Source organism: Sorex fumeus, unplaced genomic scaffold (genome assembly GCF_029834395.1).
Source record: "Sorex fumeus unplaced genomic scaffold, SorFum_2.1 ptg000026l, whole genome shotgun sequence".
Lineage (NCBI taxonomy): Eukaryota > Metazoa > Chordata > Mammalia > Eulipotyphla > Soricidae > Sorex > Sorex fumeus.
This window is the reverse complement of record NW_026606083.1, coordinates 16611390-16625811: the sequence shown is the minus strand read 5'-3', so window position 1 is coordinate 16625811 and position 14422 is coordinate 16611390. Positions and strand designations below refer to the sequence as shown.

General features: G+C 37.0%; 1 protein-coding gene across 1 annotated transcript in view; it reads right to left on the bottom strand.

The window, feature by feature from the left end:
• PLXDC2 (plexin domain containing 2) overlaps positions 1 to 14422 on the bottom strand; it is a 436027-nt gene that overhangs the window by 55773 nt on the left and 365832 nt on the right. The window contains exon 10 of the mRNA XM_056114593.1: positions 4954 to 5014. Coding sequence (XP_055970568.1) covers positions 4954 to 5014 — 61 coding nt within the window. The remainder of the gene's footprint in view (positions 1 to 4953; positions 5015 to 14422) is intronic.

Sequence of the window (14422 nt, the reverse complement as noted above, 5' to 3'; positions counted from 1 at the left end):
AGTATCACCTTAGAGAGTCATCACAAAGAATTCCTTGAATTTCCTCATGAATCAGTATTTGTACAGAATCCCTTCTGACCTGTTCTCCCTTCCTCTGGCTATAATGGGTGGTGGGGTGAGGCAGTGGGGACTATTAGCTATAGCTCCCCTCTCAGTATCTACACTGACTCCATTCAGCCCACCTTCTCAGTTACTGTGAACTTGCTTCATTGGATCCCATCTTTTCTCTCCAGTGCTTTCATTCTTGAATATTCTGCTGCTTGGTGCTCATCATCAGTTAAAATATACTCAAGTACGCCTATGCTAATGGTAAGATCTCAGTATTTCCTTTTCTCTAAGGGGCATTCTGATTGGGTCCTTCTTGTCCTTCTGTCACAGTCAGACTTCCCAATAGACAGGTCGGCCTGGTCTTGTCAGATGACCACTTTCCTTTCTCCACCACAGCACTCTTGCTTATATCTCATCCCAAAGGAATTGAAATGTGTCATGCCCATGTTCAGAAGTATTTCCATATTTAATAAATCTTCTATGCTTTCCTTTTGGTTCTCCATCAGCATGTGACACAATAGTCCACTCTCCATTCTTTGGTTCTGTGAGACACACTCTACTCGATTTCAAGGTCCCCTTCCAATAACTCTGCCTCAATTTTCTTTCATTTCTCTTGAGCCCCTGAATACTGATGGTTCATATGGCTCTTTCTTGACCCATTTATTCACAGTATGCATTATCACTAGTCCCTACCTCCATACCCGTGATTTCATGAATATCTTTAATTTGATCTTATAAATAAATCTATACTTATAAATCTATATCCTCGGCCCCAAATTCTCCTTAAATTTTGGGATTAAATAATCATCTGATTTAACATGAGCACATAGATGTTACAAATTATGTTTAATTCAGTAAATCTAAGGTAGAATTTGCCACAGATTATTTTCTTCCTGTGCTTCTATTCTTGAATAATGATACTATTAAATGCCCTAATGTTTAAGGACAAATCCTGGATTTATTTCGTTTATGGCAGAAAAGGCAGACTAAAGACTCTACATAGCACTTCTGTTATAAAAAAAGTAGATTCTGGATAAAACATGTATTTTTAAAGCATTATTAGGATTTGCAAGAAGTAAAGAAATTCTCCAAGGGTACTTCTCTATTTTCTCCCACAGAAAATAAAACAAAGTTAAAACTGAATGCTATAAAGAGTAAGAGCAGTCTAGAGTTAAAGTAGAAAAAAAGGTTTTTCTTTGAGCAGGGAAGTATTAAAGATCAGTATTTCTTTATAAGGATCAAGTTTTATACCAGTAGAAGATAGAGCAGAGAAATCTCTATATCTCCTCTTAGTATTAAACAGGAACATATGGCAGCTCCCTAGAACCTCAAGTTCCCATTACCAAATCCTTTTTGATAAATCATCTAATTAAGTCTTAGATATTTCCATAGAACAAAATAAAAAAATGTGTCCTAATGGTGCCCTAAAGGTCATTCTCCCATCTCTTAACACACATACACAATAAGCATAAAAAGAGCTTTTCAAAAAATATTTGATAGAATTTGTAAAATCAACAGATAACATTTAAATTAACTCCCCCCCCAAATTTACCTACTGGGATTATATAAAGCATAGTGTAGAAAATATTTAAATAATTAAAAAAGTGAAATTAAAAAAAAGAGCCAGTAAGAGACTATAAAGACAACTTAGATTTAATAATGTGACACATTCAAACTTTAGAAGTGAAAAAATTTTAGTGAAAAATATTATTCAAGGTGCTGGAATGATAGTACAGTGGGTAGAGCATTTGCCTTGCACATGGATGAAATGAGTTTGAAACCCGACATCCCATATATGGTCACAGAACAATGCTAGGAATGATCACTGACTGTAGAGACAGAAGTAATCCCTGAGCACTGCTGGGTGTGGCCCTAAATAAAAACAAAACATAACCAAAAGAGTTCCCTCAGTTTTAAAGAATCATCTCTCTGATAACAGTCCAACTAGAAGTCAATAATAGAAATTTTCTTTAAAAAATCTATGATTTGGAAATGGAGAATTGATTATAGCTCTAAGTATTTCCAAAGGAAATAATAATAGGCCTGGGCAATGCAAATTAAGTTACAGTGCATATGAAAAAACAGAACCAAGAAAATAATCAAAACACTTGCTAGGAAGAAAAAACAAGGAAAGTAATCCTTAGATTCCCATTTTTTTGGTAAAACTATAGTTATTAAGACAGTACAACACTTATTAGGGTAGTAATTAAGTTAAGTGTTGAAAGAAGATATCCCAGGATTGGACTCCTACCTTATTAGAAACTATGTAAGAAATGGCTTTCCAGGGGGATTTATTAAAGGAACCTTCTAATAAACCATTCCTGAAATTGCCCATAAAAATTGAATTCCTATCTTAATAATATCACACGTAGATATCAACTCCAGAAAGAATAGAGTTGGATGTGAAGGAAAAATCATGAAAACATATAGAAGAAAATATATGAAATTGACTATGAGAAATTTGGAAGAGACTATAAGAGAAGATAAACAAACACATATAATTAAACAAATTAAAAGATTAATAAAATATGTCACATCTAATTAAGGATAGAAGACTACTAAATAAAATCATAGAGAAAATAAAAAGAGACACAAAACTGGAGATAATATACAGAATGATATTCACTTGCTAGAATAGTACAAAACAAAAGGCAAGATGCAAAACTTTTGTTATTTGTAGGTTATACTATTCTCTGTCCCTCTAGGAGAGCCTAGCAAGCTACTGAGAGTATCCCTCCTGCTCCGCAGAGCCTGGCAAGCTCCCTGTGATGTATTCGAAATGCCAAAAACAGTAACAACAAGTCTCACAATGGAGACACTACTGGGCCCACTTGAGCAAATTGATGAACAATGGGAGGACAGTGAAGAATCCTGAAGTCTCTTAAGATAAATATTTTAAATAAAATATTTAAATATTTAAATATTTTAAATAGAGAATTTTATATGGTGTTTATGTACTGGGTCTACTATATTACATTAACCTAGCATTCAAAAGGAAAAGGAAAAGATTTTTCATTCAATTAAAAAATGAGTAAAAGACATCTCATAAAGAAACATGTAAGGTGAAACAGAAAAGATAATTAATTTCATTAAAGAAAAGTAACTTTAACATTAAGTAGGGAAAATGTACTGAAATTGGTGACTGTTTATTAGTAAAAAGATAGACATTCAATGTAAAGCTAAAGATAGCTATTATTTTCTAAATTTTCATTAAAGAAAAAGAAGCATCGAATAAAGAGAATTATTGGATTCTGGGCTTTTTGAGAGGATTGTTTGTGTGGCTAAAAAAAATAATTTTAGTCCCAGGCACAAGTCACATTTGTAGTAAATTATCCACAAAAATGTTTAGGAGAATTTAAAATATGATGATTCCTTTTATCTGTGGTGCTCCATATGGGCTCATGCAGAAACATGAGTACTAGATAACTTAATTAGTTCTTGATCTCTACATGGTATGCTCAATTTTAATTTTTTTATTGATGCACTTGAGATGACAGGAATAAAACATCGCTGTTATCACTATATTGATAACATAGCTATTAACGGCTATTTTTTCTCTTTGAACTATGTTTTCTTTTTGAACTATGAAGTTATGTAAATGGTATTAGCTATGTAAAAGTTATGAAAAAGGTATTAGCATTTATCATTAAACCCTCCCAAATAAATGTTAAAAAGTAGATTAAATCTCATTGTCAAAGTTAAAAAATATTCCCAAAGATGTTTTTCATCTATATGAAGCACCATTAATAAAATTTTAAGTTTCCAAACAGTGTCAATAAACCACTGATCACAGAGTAGTTCTCTTTTTTGATTTTTGTTTTTGGGCCACACTTGGCAGTGCTCAGGGGTTACTCCTGGCTCTGCTCTCAGGGACACTCCTGGAAGTGCTTGGGGGAACCATATGAGATGCCAGGATCAAACCCAGATTGGCTGCATGCAAAGCAATACAATGCAAAGCAATACAATGCAGCCATTGTATTATTGCTCCGGCCCCGATACAGACTAGTTTTTTTTTTTTTAATTAGTGAGACATCATGAGGTACAGTTGCAGACTTACAAATTTTTGTGCTTGGGTTTCAATCAAACAATGATCAAATACCCATACCTCCACCAGTGCCCATTTCCCACCACCACGGATCCCAGTATCCCTCCCACTGCCCATCCCCCCCATCCCACACTGCCTCTGTGGCAGGGCATTCCCTTTTGTTCTCTCTCTCTTATTGGGTGTTGTGGTCTGCAAAAGAGGCAATGGTAGACAATCATGTTTGGTCTATAGTCTACTTTCAGCGGACACAGACTATTTTTAAAAGTAATTCTTTTTCTGTTCAAAATTCATACCTGAAACTTAAAATATGTAGATAAGACAAATATATTTATTGGTGAAATTAATAGGGCATTTTTATATGGACATGAAATATGTAGCTCACAAGGAAAGATTTGATCAGGGTTGAACAGTTTTTGCAATTATAAACACAACGTAAATCTTTTCAGGTTATCATCATCTCTATTAAGTTTTCTGGGAAGGTTAGTTACCATGTTACAATTTTTCTAACTTCTTGTATTATCATAATTTGCATAATCCTATTGTTTTTGTTATTTTTGCCAATAAAGATGTAAACACGGCTTCCTAGAAAAGGAGCATAGTTGAGAGAACTGCCTTTTTCTCATAAAGATGCAAAGTTCTGTTAAACTCTTCCCTAGCCACATACCTAACTTCTGGTTATCCTTACTTCCAGGCCCCCCTTCTCTTGGTTACATATAGAAGCAATACATGAAGGTCTGAGAACAAACTGAGACAGGACTAAACAATTAAGCCCAGTGAATGAAAACGCATAAATAGGATTATAAGGTCTGCTTATGACAACTTGGTCCTAGGAGTCTTGTCATAATAAAGCACAGGCGTACCTCTTCAGGGCATCCACTGTCCACCCAGTCCTGCCGATGACGATCAAATCCACTGGAACATCTTCAGAGAAGAGCACACATGGAAGATCACGAAAGGAGTTGCAGAGTCGGAGGGAGGGCAGAGATGAAAAGAGAAAGAACAGTTAATCCTCAAGATTTCACCGCACCACAGCATAACCTTTTTCTACATTGCTGTTCAGCAGCAGCAGTGAGTGAGTCATTTCGAGTGCTCTGAGGGATGGCTCACACCGTAAGAAATCAGGGTGTTAGGATCACAAATAACCTCAAATTATTCCACTGAGGCCAGCTACACATTGCGGAATACCACTTCCACAGCTAATAGAATAATATGCAGTCTATTACAAATTTTCTTTACTTTCACGTAATCATTATCGAAACAAATGGATACAGGTATCGTAATCATTATCGAAACAAATGGATACAGGTATTTTCTTTTTTTCTCTCTTTTTGCACATAGCAGCTTTCTCCCCCCTCCCCCCCCCCCGCAACCCCCCATGTGTTTGGATCTAAAACACTTTAAAATTTAAAGCTTCAGGCCTATAGTTACACATTCTTGATTGTGCTTGGTAGGTTTGGGGATGTTCAAACACCCTCACAATGCAAAGGAAGAACTGCTCTTGTCTGAATCCTGGGAGAATCTTTAAAGCCCTGGAATATTCTGCCTGATAAGAGTATATTTGTAGATTATTTTTCTTTGTACAGGTCCTTTACTTCCTTAGTTAAGCTAATTCCTAGGTAGTTGGTTTTCTGGGGCACAATTCTGAATGGGATTGTTTGCTTCATGTCACTTTCTTCTCTCTCACTATTTGTGTATAGGAAAGTCATGGACTTTTGGGTATTGATTTTACAGCCTGCAACTTTACATGATTGCACTCAATGCCTCTTTTGCAAACCACAACACCCAAAAGGAGAGAGAACAAAAGGGAGTGCCCTGTCACAGAGGCAGGGTAGGATGGGGAGATGGGGGGTGGGAGGGATACTGGGATTAGTAGTGGTAGAGAATGGGCACTGATGGATGGATGGGTACTCGATCATTGTATAACTGAAACCCATGCACAAAAATTTGTAAGTCTACAAATGTACCTCATGGTGTTTCACTAATAAAAATTTTAAAGAAAATTAAAAAAAAGAGTATATTTGTAGATTAAATTTGATTTTGCTCATTTGACTTGGGTTATTCAAGATAGTTCATGTGAATAGTATGATTTAAGGTAAAACTCTGTTTTCTATTTGCTTGGATCCCTGGTTCACACTATATCTGTCAGACTTGTGGGAGTCAGAGACTACAGATCAGGTTAGCTGTGAACATCTGCACAACTGGGTGATGTAATCTCATAAAAGACCCTGGATGCTAAGACTCAGTTGCGCTTTCTCAATGTTCAATACTTGGTAGATGTTTTCACAAAGTGCTGGGGAATTAAGTACCTCTTCAACTGGAAGCTTAGGTTAGATTAGTTCTGTGCTCTGCCTGATGGTCCTTTCACCTCTGCAGATTTTACCTCAGCGGTAGGGCATTGCCTTGCACGCAGCCAACATGGCCGACGCGAGTTCGATTCCTCCACCCCTCTCGGAGAGCCCGGCAAGCTACCGAGAGTATTCGATATGCCAGACACAGTAACAACAAAGTCTCCAATGGAGACGTCAAATTCAGGGCTGGAGCGATAGCACAGCGGTAGGGCGTTCGCCTTACAAGCGGCCAACATGGCCAACCCGAGTTCGATTCCTCCGCCCCTCTCGGAGAGACCGGCAAGCTACTGAGAGTATTCGATATGCCAAACACAGTAACAACAAAGTCTCCAACGGAGATGTTACTGGGCCCGCTCGAGCAAATCGACGATCAACGGGAGGGCCTTTACCTTACCTTACCTTTACCTTGTAACTATCTGACAGTGATAAAATTTAAAGATATATATTAAAGGTAAAGGTAAAGGTATCTTAGGGCTGGAGTGATAGCACAGCGGGTAGGGCGTTCACCTTACAAGCGGCCAACATGGCCGACCCGAGTTCGATTCCTCTGCCCCTCTCGGAGAGCCCGGCAAGCTACCGAGAGCATTCGATATGCCAGACACAGTAACAACAAAGTCTCCAATGGAGACGTTACTGGGCCCGCTCGAGCAAATCGACGATCAACGGGAGGGCCTTTACCTTTACCTTTATTTATCACTCAGGTTCAAGCCTAGGGCATCAAACTCATGAGGCATGGTGTTCTACCACGAACCTAGAATCTAAGCACACCATTGTTTGTTATAGCCTATGCCTGAATCAGTGAGAACTTGCATGTAACAGCTCTTCTGTGTGCTGTGAATCCTTGTAGGGAACCCTTGAATCTGACTGAGTCATGTTCAAGTTCTAATTTGGTAGGCATTAAGTAAATTTGGTTTCGTTCACTCTTCCTTTCTTTCTTGACAAAAATGAATTTCCACCCCTCTTTCTGTTCTTTCAATTCACAAAACATAGCAATTTGTTCCAGGGCCTGTTCTGAGACAGTCTCCTAATTCTGTAACCACATCTTACTTTCACATTTCTCCTTTATATAAAATCTCATGAGGTTATAATTTTTTTACTAAACTTGTTGAAAACATTTTGAAGTGAGAGACACACAATTAAATTTTGTGAACCCCAGCAAGAAACACAACCAAGTTTGTGACCTCTGTGTATAAAACAATTCCAAAAACAGGTAAGGAAGGGAAAGAAGAAGAGAACTTAGGGCCACAGGGCTGGAGTGATAGCACAGTGGGAAGGGCATTTGCCTTGCACACAACCGATCTGGGTTCAATTCCCTGCATTCCATATGGTCCCTTGACCACCGCCAGAAGTAATTCCTGAGTGCAAAGCCAGGAGTAACACCTGTGCATCATCGGGTGTGACTCAAAAAGCAAAAAAAGAAAAAGAAGTTAGGGTCAGTGCCATATATGACACATGATTTCTTTTCAAGTAGGAATATTTTCAAGTGAAATATAAAAATTTATTTTACCATTACAAACAGCATTTATGTAGGCCCTATATTTTAATTTATGTATATGTTTTTATTTAACCAATAAATTCATATTAATAAATGGTAAAGAGTTTTATAGATTTTTTAAAAAATAACTGAGATTATTCAACTATTGTCTTATATTTTCTTGCACTGTAACTTTGCAATTTTATTTTGTTGGGTTTTGGAGACACACCCAGCATTGCTTAGAATTTACTGCTAGCTCTGCACTCAGGGATCATTCCCTGGCAGTTGTCGAGGATCATATGAGGTGCCTGGGATGGTCAGCCTTCCTCAAGGAAAGCACCTTATGCGCTGTACTATTGCTCTGGCCCGTGCAACATTATTTTTACTGTTTTGCAGTGAGTCACTTGATTAGTTTTTCTTAGTGTCCTTGCCAGAGATTATGTGCCATGGTATGAATGAGAATAATTTAAGTGGAATGTGAAAACAATTCTGCTGTCAACAAGAAAGATCCTATCTATCATTTTGTCCTGACGTGATCTATCAGTGCTCCAAGGGTTGATACCTCCCATCTGTGTAGAACAAACTTGAGTATGAAAATCAGCAGCAGTATATTATCTGACTTCCTGGGCTTGACACTTCCTCCCTGGTAACCCAAAGAGATTCTGGATAGCTGGGGTTGGTTTCTTTCCAGAGGAGTCTGATGACCTTGTTCTTATTTATTTTATTACTTTCAAGCTGGATTAATTATGAAAGGATATAATGGAATTCTCTTTCACAAGATAGGGATATATTAATTTCTTACAAAAAAATGTTAGTAGCCACTTGATCACAATGATTTAATGGGACATGCAGTTGCTAGTATGATGTTAGGTCTTCACTTTATTCCAGATATGTTCAACTGGAAAGGTAAAAGGTAAAATGTAACTTTTACCTTACAACTTGACAAAGTGCAAAGCACTGCATTTATGGATCAACTGAAATCTTATTTTATAAGCAATTAGTTAATTAAATCCTTCAAATTGTTCAGTTGGTCCCAGGAAAAATTCAAGAAATAAAGCAGTTTGTCTTACTTATCAAATAATGCCCACTAATAGTATGTAAAATTAGGTTCTACTGAAAAAAAGTGATTCAATTAAAAAATCCCTTTATTAAAAGATTGATTCCTTATTAATTAAAGTGCAACTAATTAATTGCTATTGTGGGTAAGATTGAGATGGCAAAACAAAAAAAATTGGTTTGAAAAGCTCATCCAATTTTTGTTTTTCTTTAGGTTTTTGGCTACATCTGGTGGTACTCCTGGTTCTGCACTCTGGAATCATTCTTGATGGTGCTCAGGGGGCCATGTAGTATGGTACTCAGGGGGCCATGCTGGGGATCAAACCTGGGTCAGCCTACATGCAAGGCGAGCACCCGACAAGCTGTGCTATCTCTCTATCTCCCGCTTGTCAATTTTTTGAACTTAAGAGTGCTTAAAAAGTAACGGAATTAGACACTACCATTTCACATTTAATCATCTAGTATAATCTAAGTAATATCCTAACATAATTATAAGCAATAGGTATACTCTGTGTATACGTGCGTTAAAAAATAAGAACCATAAATCTTCCTCCCTTCCTTCTTGTTTTTGGGCCACACCTGGCAGTACTCAAAGGTTACTTCTGGCTCTGCACTCAGGAACTATACCTGGCAGTGCCCTGTGCTCCAGGGACCATGTGGTTCCAGGGATCAAATAAGGGTCAGCCATGTGCAAGGAAAGTGCCTTAATGCCTGTACTATCTCTCTGTCCCTTCACCTATTTTCCCTAAGTTTTAAATAAACAAAATAAAATGTGTTTTTTAATTTTTTAAGAGAGCACTCCTGATTCTACTGACGTTCTATGCATTTTCTAAAACACATTAGATTATATACTATGCTCCCACATTTGATTACTTTATCCTTTGAATTATGATCAAAAGGCCCTTTTATATTCTAAGTACCTTATATACGCCCACACGGCAAAGCCTGGCAAGCTACCTGTGACGTATTTGATATGCCAAAAACAGTAACAAATCTCACAATTTGTCGTGAGACATTACTGGTGCCCGCTCGAGCAAATCGATGAACAACGGGAGGACAGTGCTACAGTGTTACCTTATATTTCTGTTAAGATGAAAATTCAGCTGGTGAAGGGGGGGCACCAAGTTTCCACAGTAAATAAGGACTCTCTGAAAATTGTCACCTTGAAATTTATAAGCCACTGAAGTCCCTGTATCATACATATCTCACCATGGCAGGACCCTTAACCAAATTTCCCACCCACCCAGTGACTAAAGCCTGTTCTCAGGCTCCATAGAGACCTTTGCAAAGTGCTGTGTGTGCTTTCACATAGAGTTAGAATTGTGTGGAATATCTTCCTCTTTTCTAGTTATCAAACCCGGGTCAACGGAAGCCTTATCTCTTCAAAGAAGCATTTATTTTCCCTCTTCTAGACAGTTAGCAACCAATGTTTCCCAATACTGAGGGCAAGTGTCTAATATCCCACCACAACTGGGTACTTCTGAGTTTATTGTATAAGACTTGGGAGAAATACAGACAAACTGCTTGAATTAGAAATTTGGCTTAGCATAAAATAGGTGCTGATCTTGGATCAACTCTTATTTCTTTTCAAGTTTATTTCCTTATCTAAAAAATTAGGTAGGTATATGTAAGGATTACACATAAACCTAGACAACATTTAGCAAACAATGATTTTTAATATCTAGGTAATGACTTTGTATTAACCATGTAGCAAGACTGAGCTGTTGAAAAAAAGATATTTTACAGACAGGATTTATGAAATGTTAGGAATTAGCTCTGTGTTCCATATTGCGTGAAGTATATTTCATATCTCAATTTCTTTGCTGTCATATTTGGGAATTAGTGTCATAGAATCTTAAGAGAAAAATCTTTGGTGCTCTCAATATAGTTCAATGTTTATAAAAATCAGAGATCACATGATTTTATACAAATTCTTTAAAATTAATTTCAATAGTCTTGACTCCTAATTACAATAGGCCATCAATATTTTAATTTTCAAGTTACTCTCTTCTCATTTTACCTAATTGCAAACCAACTGACAGAGAGGTACTCTGAATTAGTTGAAATATTCTCCACTCAGTTTCAAAGGAATGTTGATATCAATGCTTATAGGAACCACATAAAAGTGAACAACATAGATAAGGTAACCTAGAAAAACGAACAATGTTCTCTCTTGTAGAATCTATTCCAACCAAGAGATTAGAGTGTAAATTCCTTCACATATTTAAGTTATCCCAGTTTTGTAGGAAGGATTTCAGAAATTTAACTACTTTTGCAAGGGTAATATATTCTGGCCAGAAAATGGAATACATGCCAAAATATGTACACAAGCAATACATAATGATTCAAAATAAGGTGCATGTTCTATTGCATGGTTAGAAGTATCATTTCATCATTTATAGGGGACATCTATAGGAAACAAAAGAAACAGAAAAGAAAACACAGAATCTTCAGATCTTATTAGGAATTAGTCTCGAGATCAGAAGTAAGCATGTCTTCGAGAACAGTATATAGCAAATATATTAGACTTTGCAGCCTATTTAATTTCCTTTCCTTGCTATTTGCTAATTTCAGCTTTTGTATCTCTAAAGCAGCCATAAACACTTAAGGCAAGGGTGTAACTGCATCTGCCTGTGCCAATCAAACTCTGAGTGCAGAAACAGAGTGTGTGTCACATTTAGAGTGTTGATTTTTTTTCTAGATTAATCAATAAAAATAAAGATGTGTAAAATCCCGAGGACTTCAAAATAATCTTATCAAGCGCTGGGTGATGTAAATGTTCCATATAACTTTAGGTGTCTTTATCAGATTGTGCTATGTTAATGGAAAAATCAACAAGGAATTCAGCAAATTTTCTTGTCCCCTTTTGTAAATGTGTGAAACGTGGTCTCCCAAAATCAAAGATGCTTTAAAAGAACCGAAGTATTTTAGATGAAACAAACATAATGATAAACATCTGTGATTCAATTAGAACATAGTTCATTATCAGATGAAATAACTAATTTATTTAATACAGTTGTAAGAAATGGGGAAGGGTTTGACAGGCGAAAGGACTCATTAACACCATAATCCAGAGACACAAATAAATCTTGGAAGAGAACAACATGCTGCAGGATTCCTTCTCACCCTGCACACCCTGCATCAGGCTGAATTAATCCGGAAGCAGATGGATGAGTGCCTCCGCCTGCCTCATCAGAACCCTGGCAGACTCAAACTCCAGAATCCAATCACCACCATGCTCACAGCCTATCTCCACAGACTTGGGACAAGCCCTTCACACATGAGAATGAAAAACCCAAGTGTGTGGGTTTTGTGACTGAAACTTCCAGGCTCTCAGGGAGTTGGGAATGGGTGCCCTCCTTACATCTCCCTGTATTGCCGGGCTCCTGGCAGTCATGCCCACAAACTGATTCTGGGCACCATATAAGTACATTAACAGCCAGGAGAGACTTAAAAATAAATTTCAGAAGAGGAAGAGAGTAACATGCTGCAGAGATGCCTCTGGACCCTAAAGTCACCATACAGTTAAAAATTTAACTCCAGCTATAGCACCCTATTTAAAATTTTAGAATTCCTGGTGCATGCAGCTACAAAAGCACACAAGACAACTGATCTTGATATATATTTATATCTATATATCTATATCTAATATATATCTCTATCTCATATGTATCTCATATGTATGATATATAGACACACACATATATATATATACATGTATATATATATATATATATATATATATATGTAAGCACACAAGGCTCAAACTGTATCAACATGTTAGTGATCTCTTATACAGGCTCCAATGTGAGATACAACAATTTTCATACACTTTCCTCTAAGAAAACCTTTTTTTTTTTTGGATAATTCTTAGTGGATTCTTCATAACAAGCAATACAAAATAAATTACTAAGCATCTGCCTTTGGAACAGGTGTGGGTGGTGATGGGAAAATTAAGAATAATGGTGGTGGAACGGTATACTGGTGGTGGCATTAGTGATGAAATACTGAATGTAATAAATTATTGAGAAGAACGTTATAAAAATAAAATTAAAAAAGAAACAGGGAAATCATTTGTTTAGAATAATTGAAAAAAGGGTTGGAATGATTGTATGGTGTTAGTTAAGGCATTTGCCTTGTATGAAGCTCTGTCACTGTTACTGGTCACTGTCCTTCCATTGTTCATTGATTTGCTTGAGTAGGCCCAGTAATGTCTCCATTGTGAGACTTGTTGTTACTGTATTTGGCATATTGAATACATCACAGGTAGCTTGCCAGGCTTTGCTGTGTGGGCAAGATACTCTCGGTAGCTTGCCGGGCTCTCCAAGAGGGGCAGAGGAATCGAACCTGGGTTGCCCAGGTTGACAGAGTGCAAGGCAAACGCCTTATTCGCTGTGCTATCACTCCAATCCACCCCTGTTTAACGATCAGCACCACATATGGTCCTAAGTACTGCAAAATAACTGGGCTGGAGGTGTAGTACATCAGGTAAGATGCTTGCCTTGCTTGCAGTTGACTTTAGTTTGATTCCTTGCACTGCATGAGATCCCTTGAATTTTTCCCCTGAGTACAGCTGATTGTGACTCAAATTAAAAAAAAAAACAAAATAAATACAATGTTGTAAGATAATGGAAAAGATAGTTAATAAAACTTAAGATGTTGATTATAATTATTATCATTCTCAATTAAAAAATAGTTTAAAAACATCTCATTTCCCGTAGAAAGAATGATTGTTGTTCTTAATTGGCCTCAGGGATAGGATGGATTGCACTACTACAAATATTTCTACTAAAATTGAGAAACGACCTTAATCTTCTCAGAATCTTTATGCATGAACCACTCATTACATAGGGCTCTAGGAATGACAGTTGATTCTAAGTACACAGTAACCTATTACAGAGACAATACTGCAAGTGTAAAATTGTCATTCTAATTTCTAGATTATAAGCATGTATTTGTTTTTAAAAAAGCTCTTGATGCTTCTTGTAGCTCACAATCACAATCTCACACCAATGAAGTGGTTACCTGAAAGGACCAGAGCAATAGTGCATTAAGTAGGGCGCTGGCCTTGCACATGGCAGACAAGTGCCTGGTTATTTCAGTCCTGCCAGGATCTCTAAGCGCTGAGCCAGGAGTAAGCCCTGTATATCACAGAGTGTAGTCCCACAGAAACAAACAAAATAATTATAGATACTTGCAGAATGTGAATACTTTGGAGAGTTTCATATGGAAAACTAGAGTCATATCATCTGGCATCTGGTACCTAGAACCATACTAATTACACAAGCAGAGTTTTAAGTTTAAATCATTTCATTAAGGTTTGGATCTTTTGATTCGATCTCTAAATTCTCAATTGTCCTAACTGACTATTTAAAAGCCTGACTATAAAGGAATTGTATCCTCCATTTTCTCTCACTGCAAAAACTCTTTCCTTGCTCTTTCTTCCCAAAT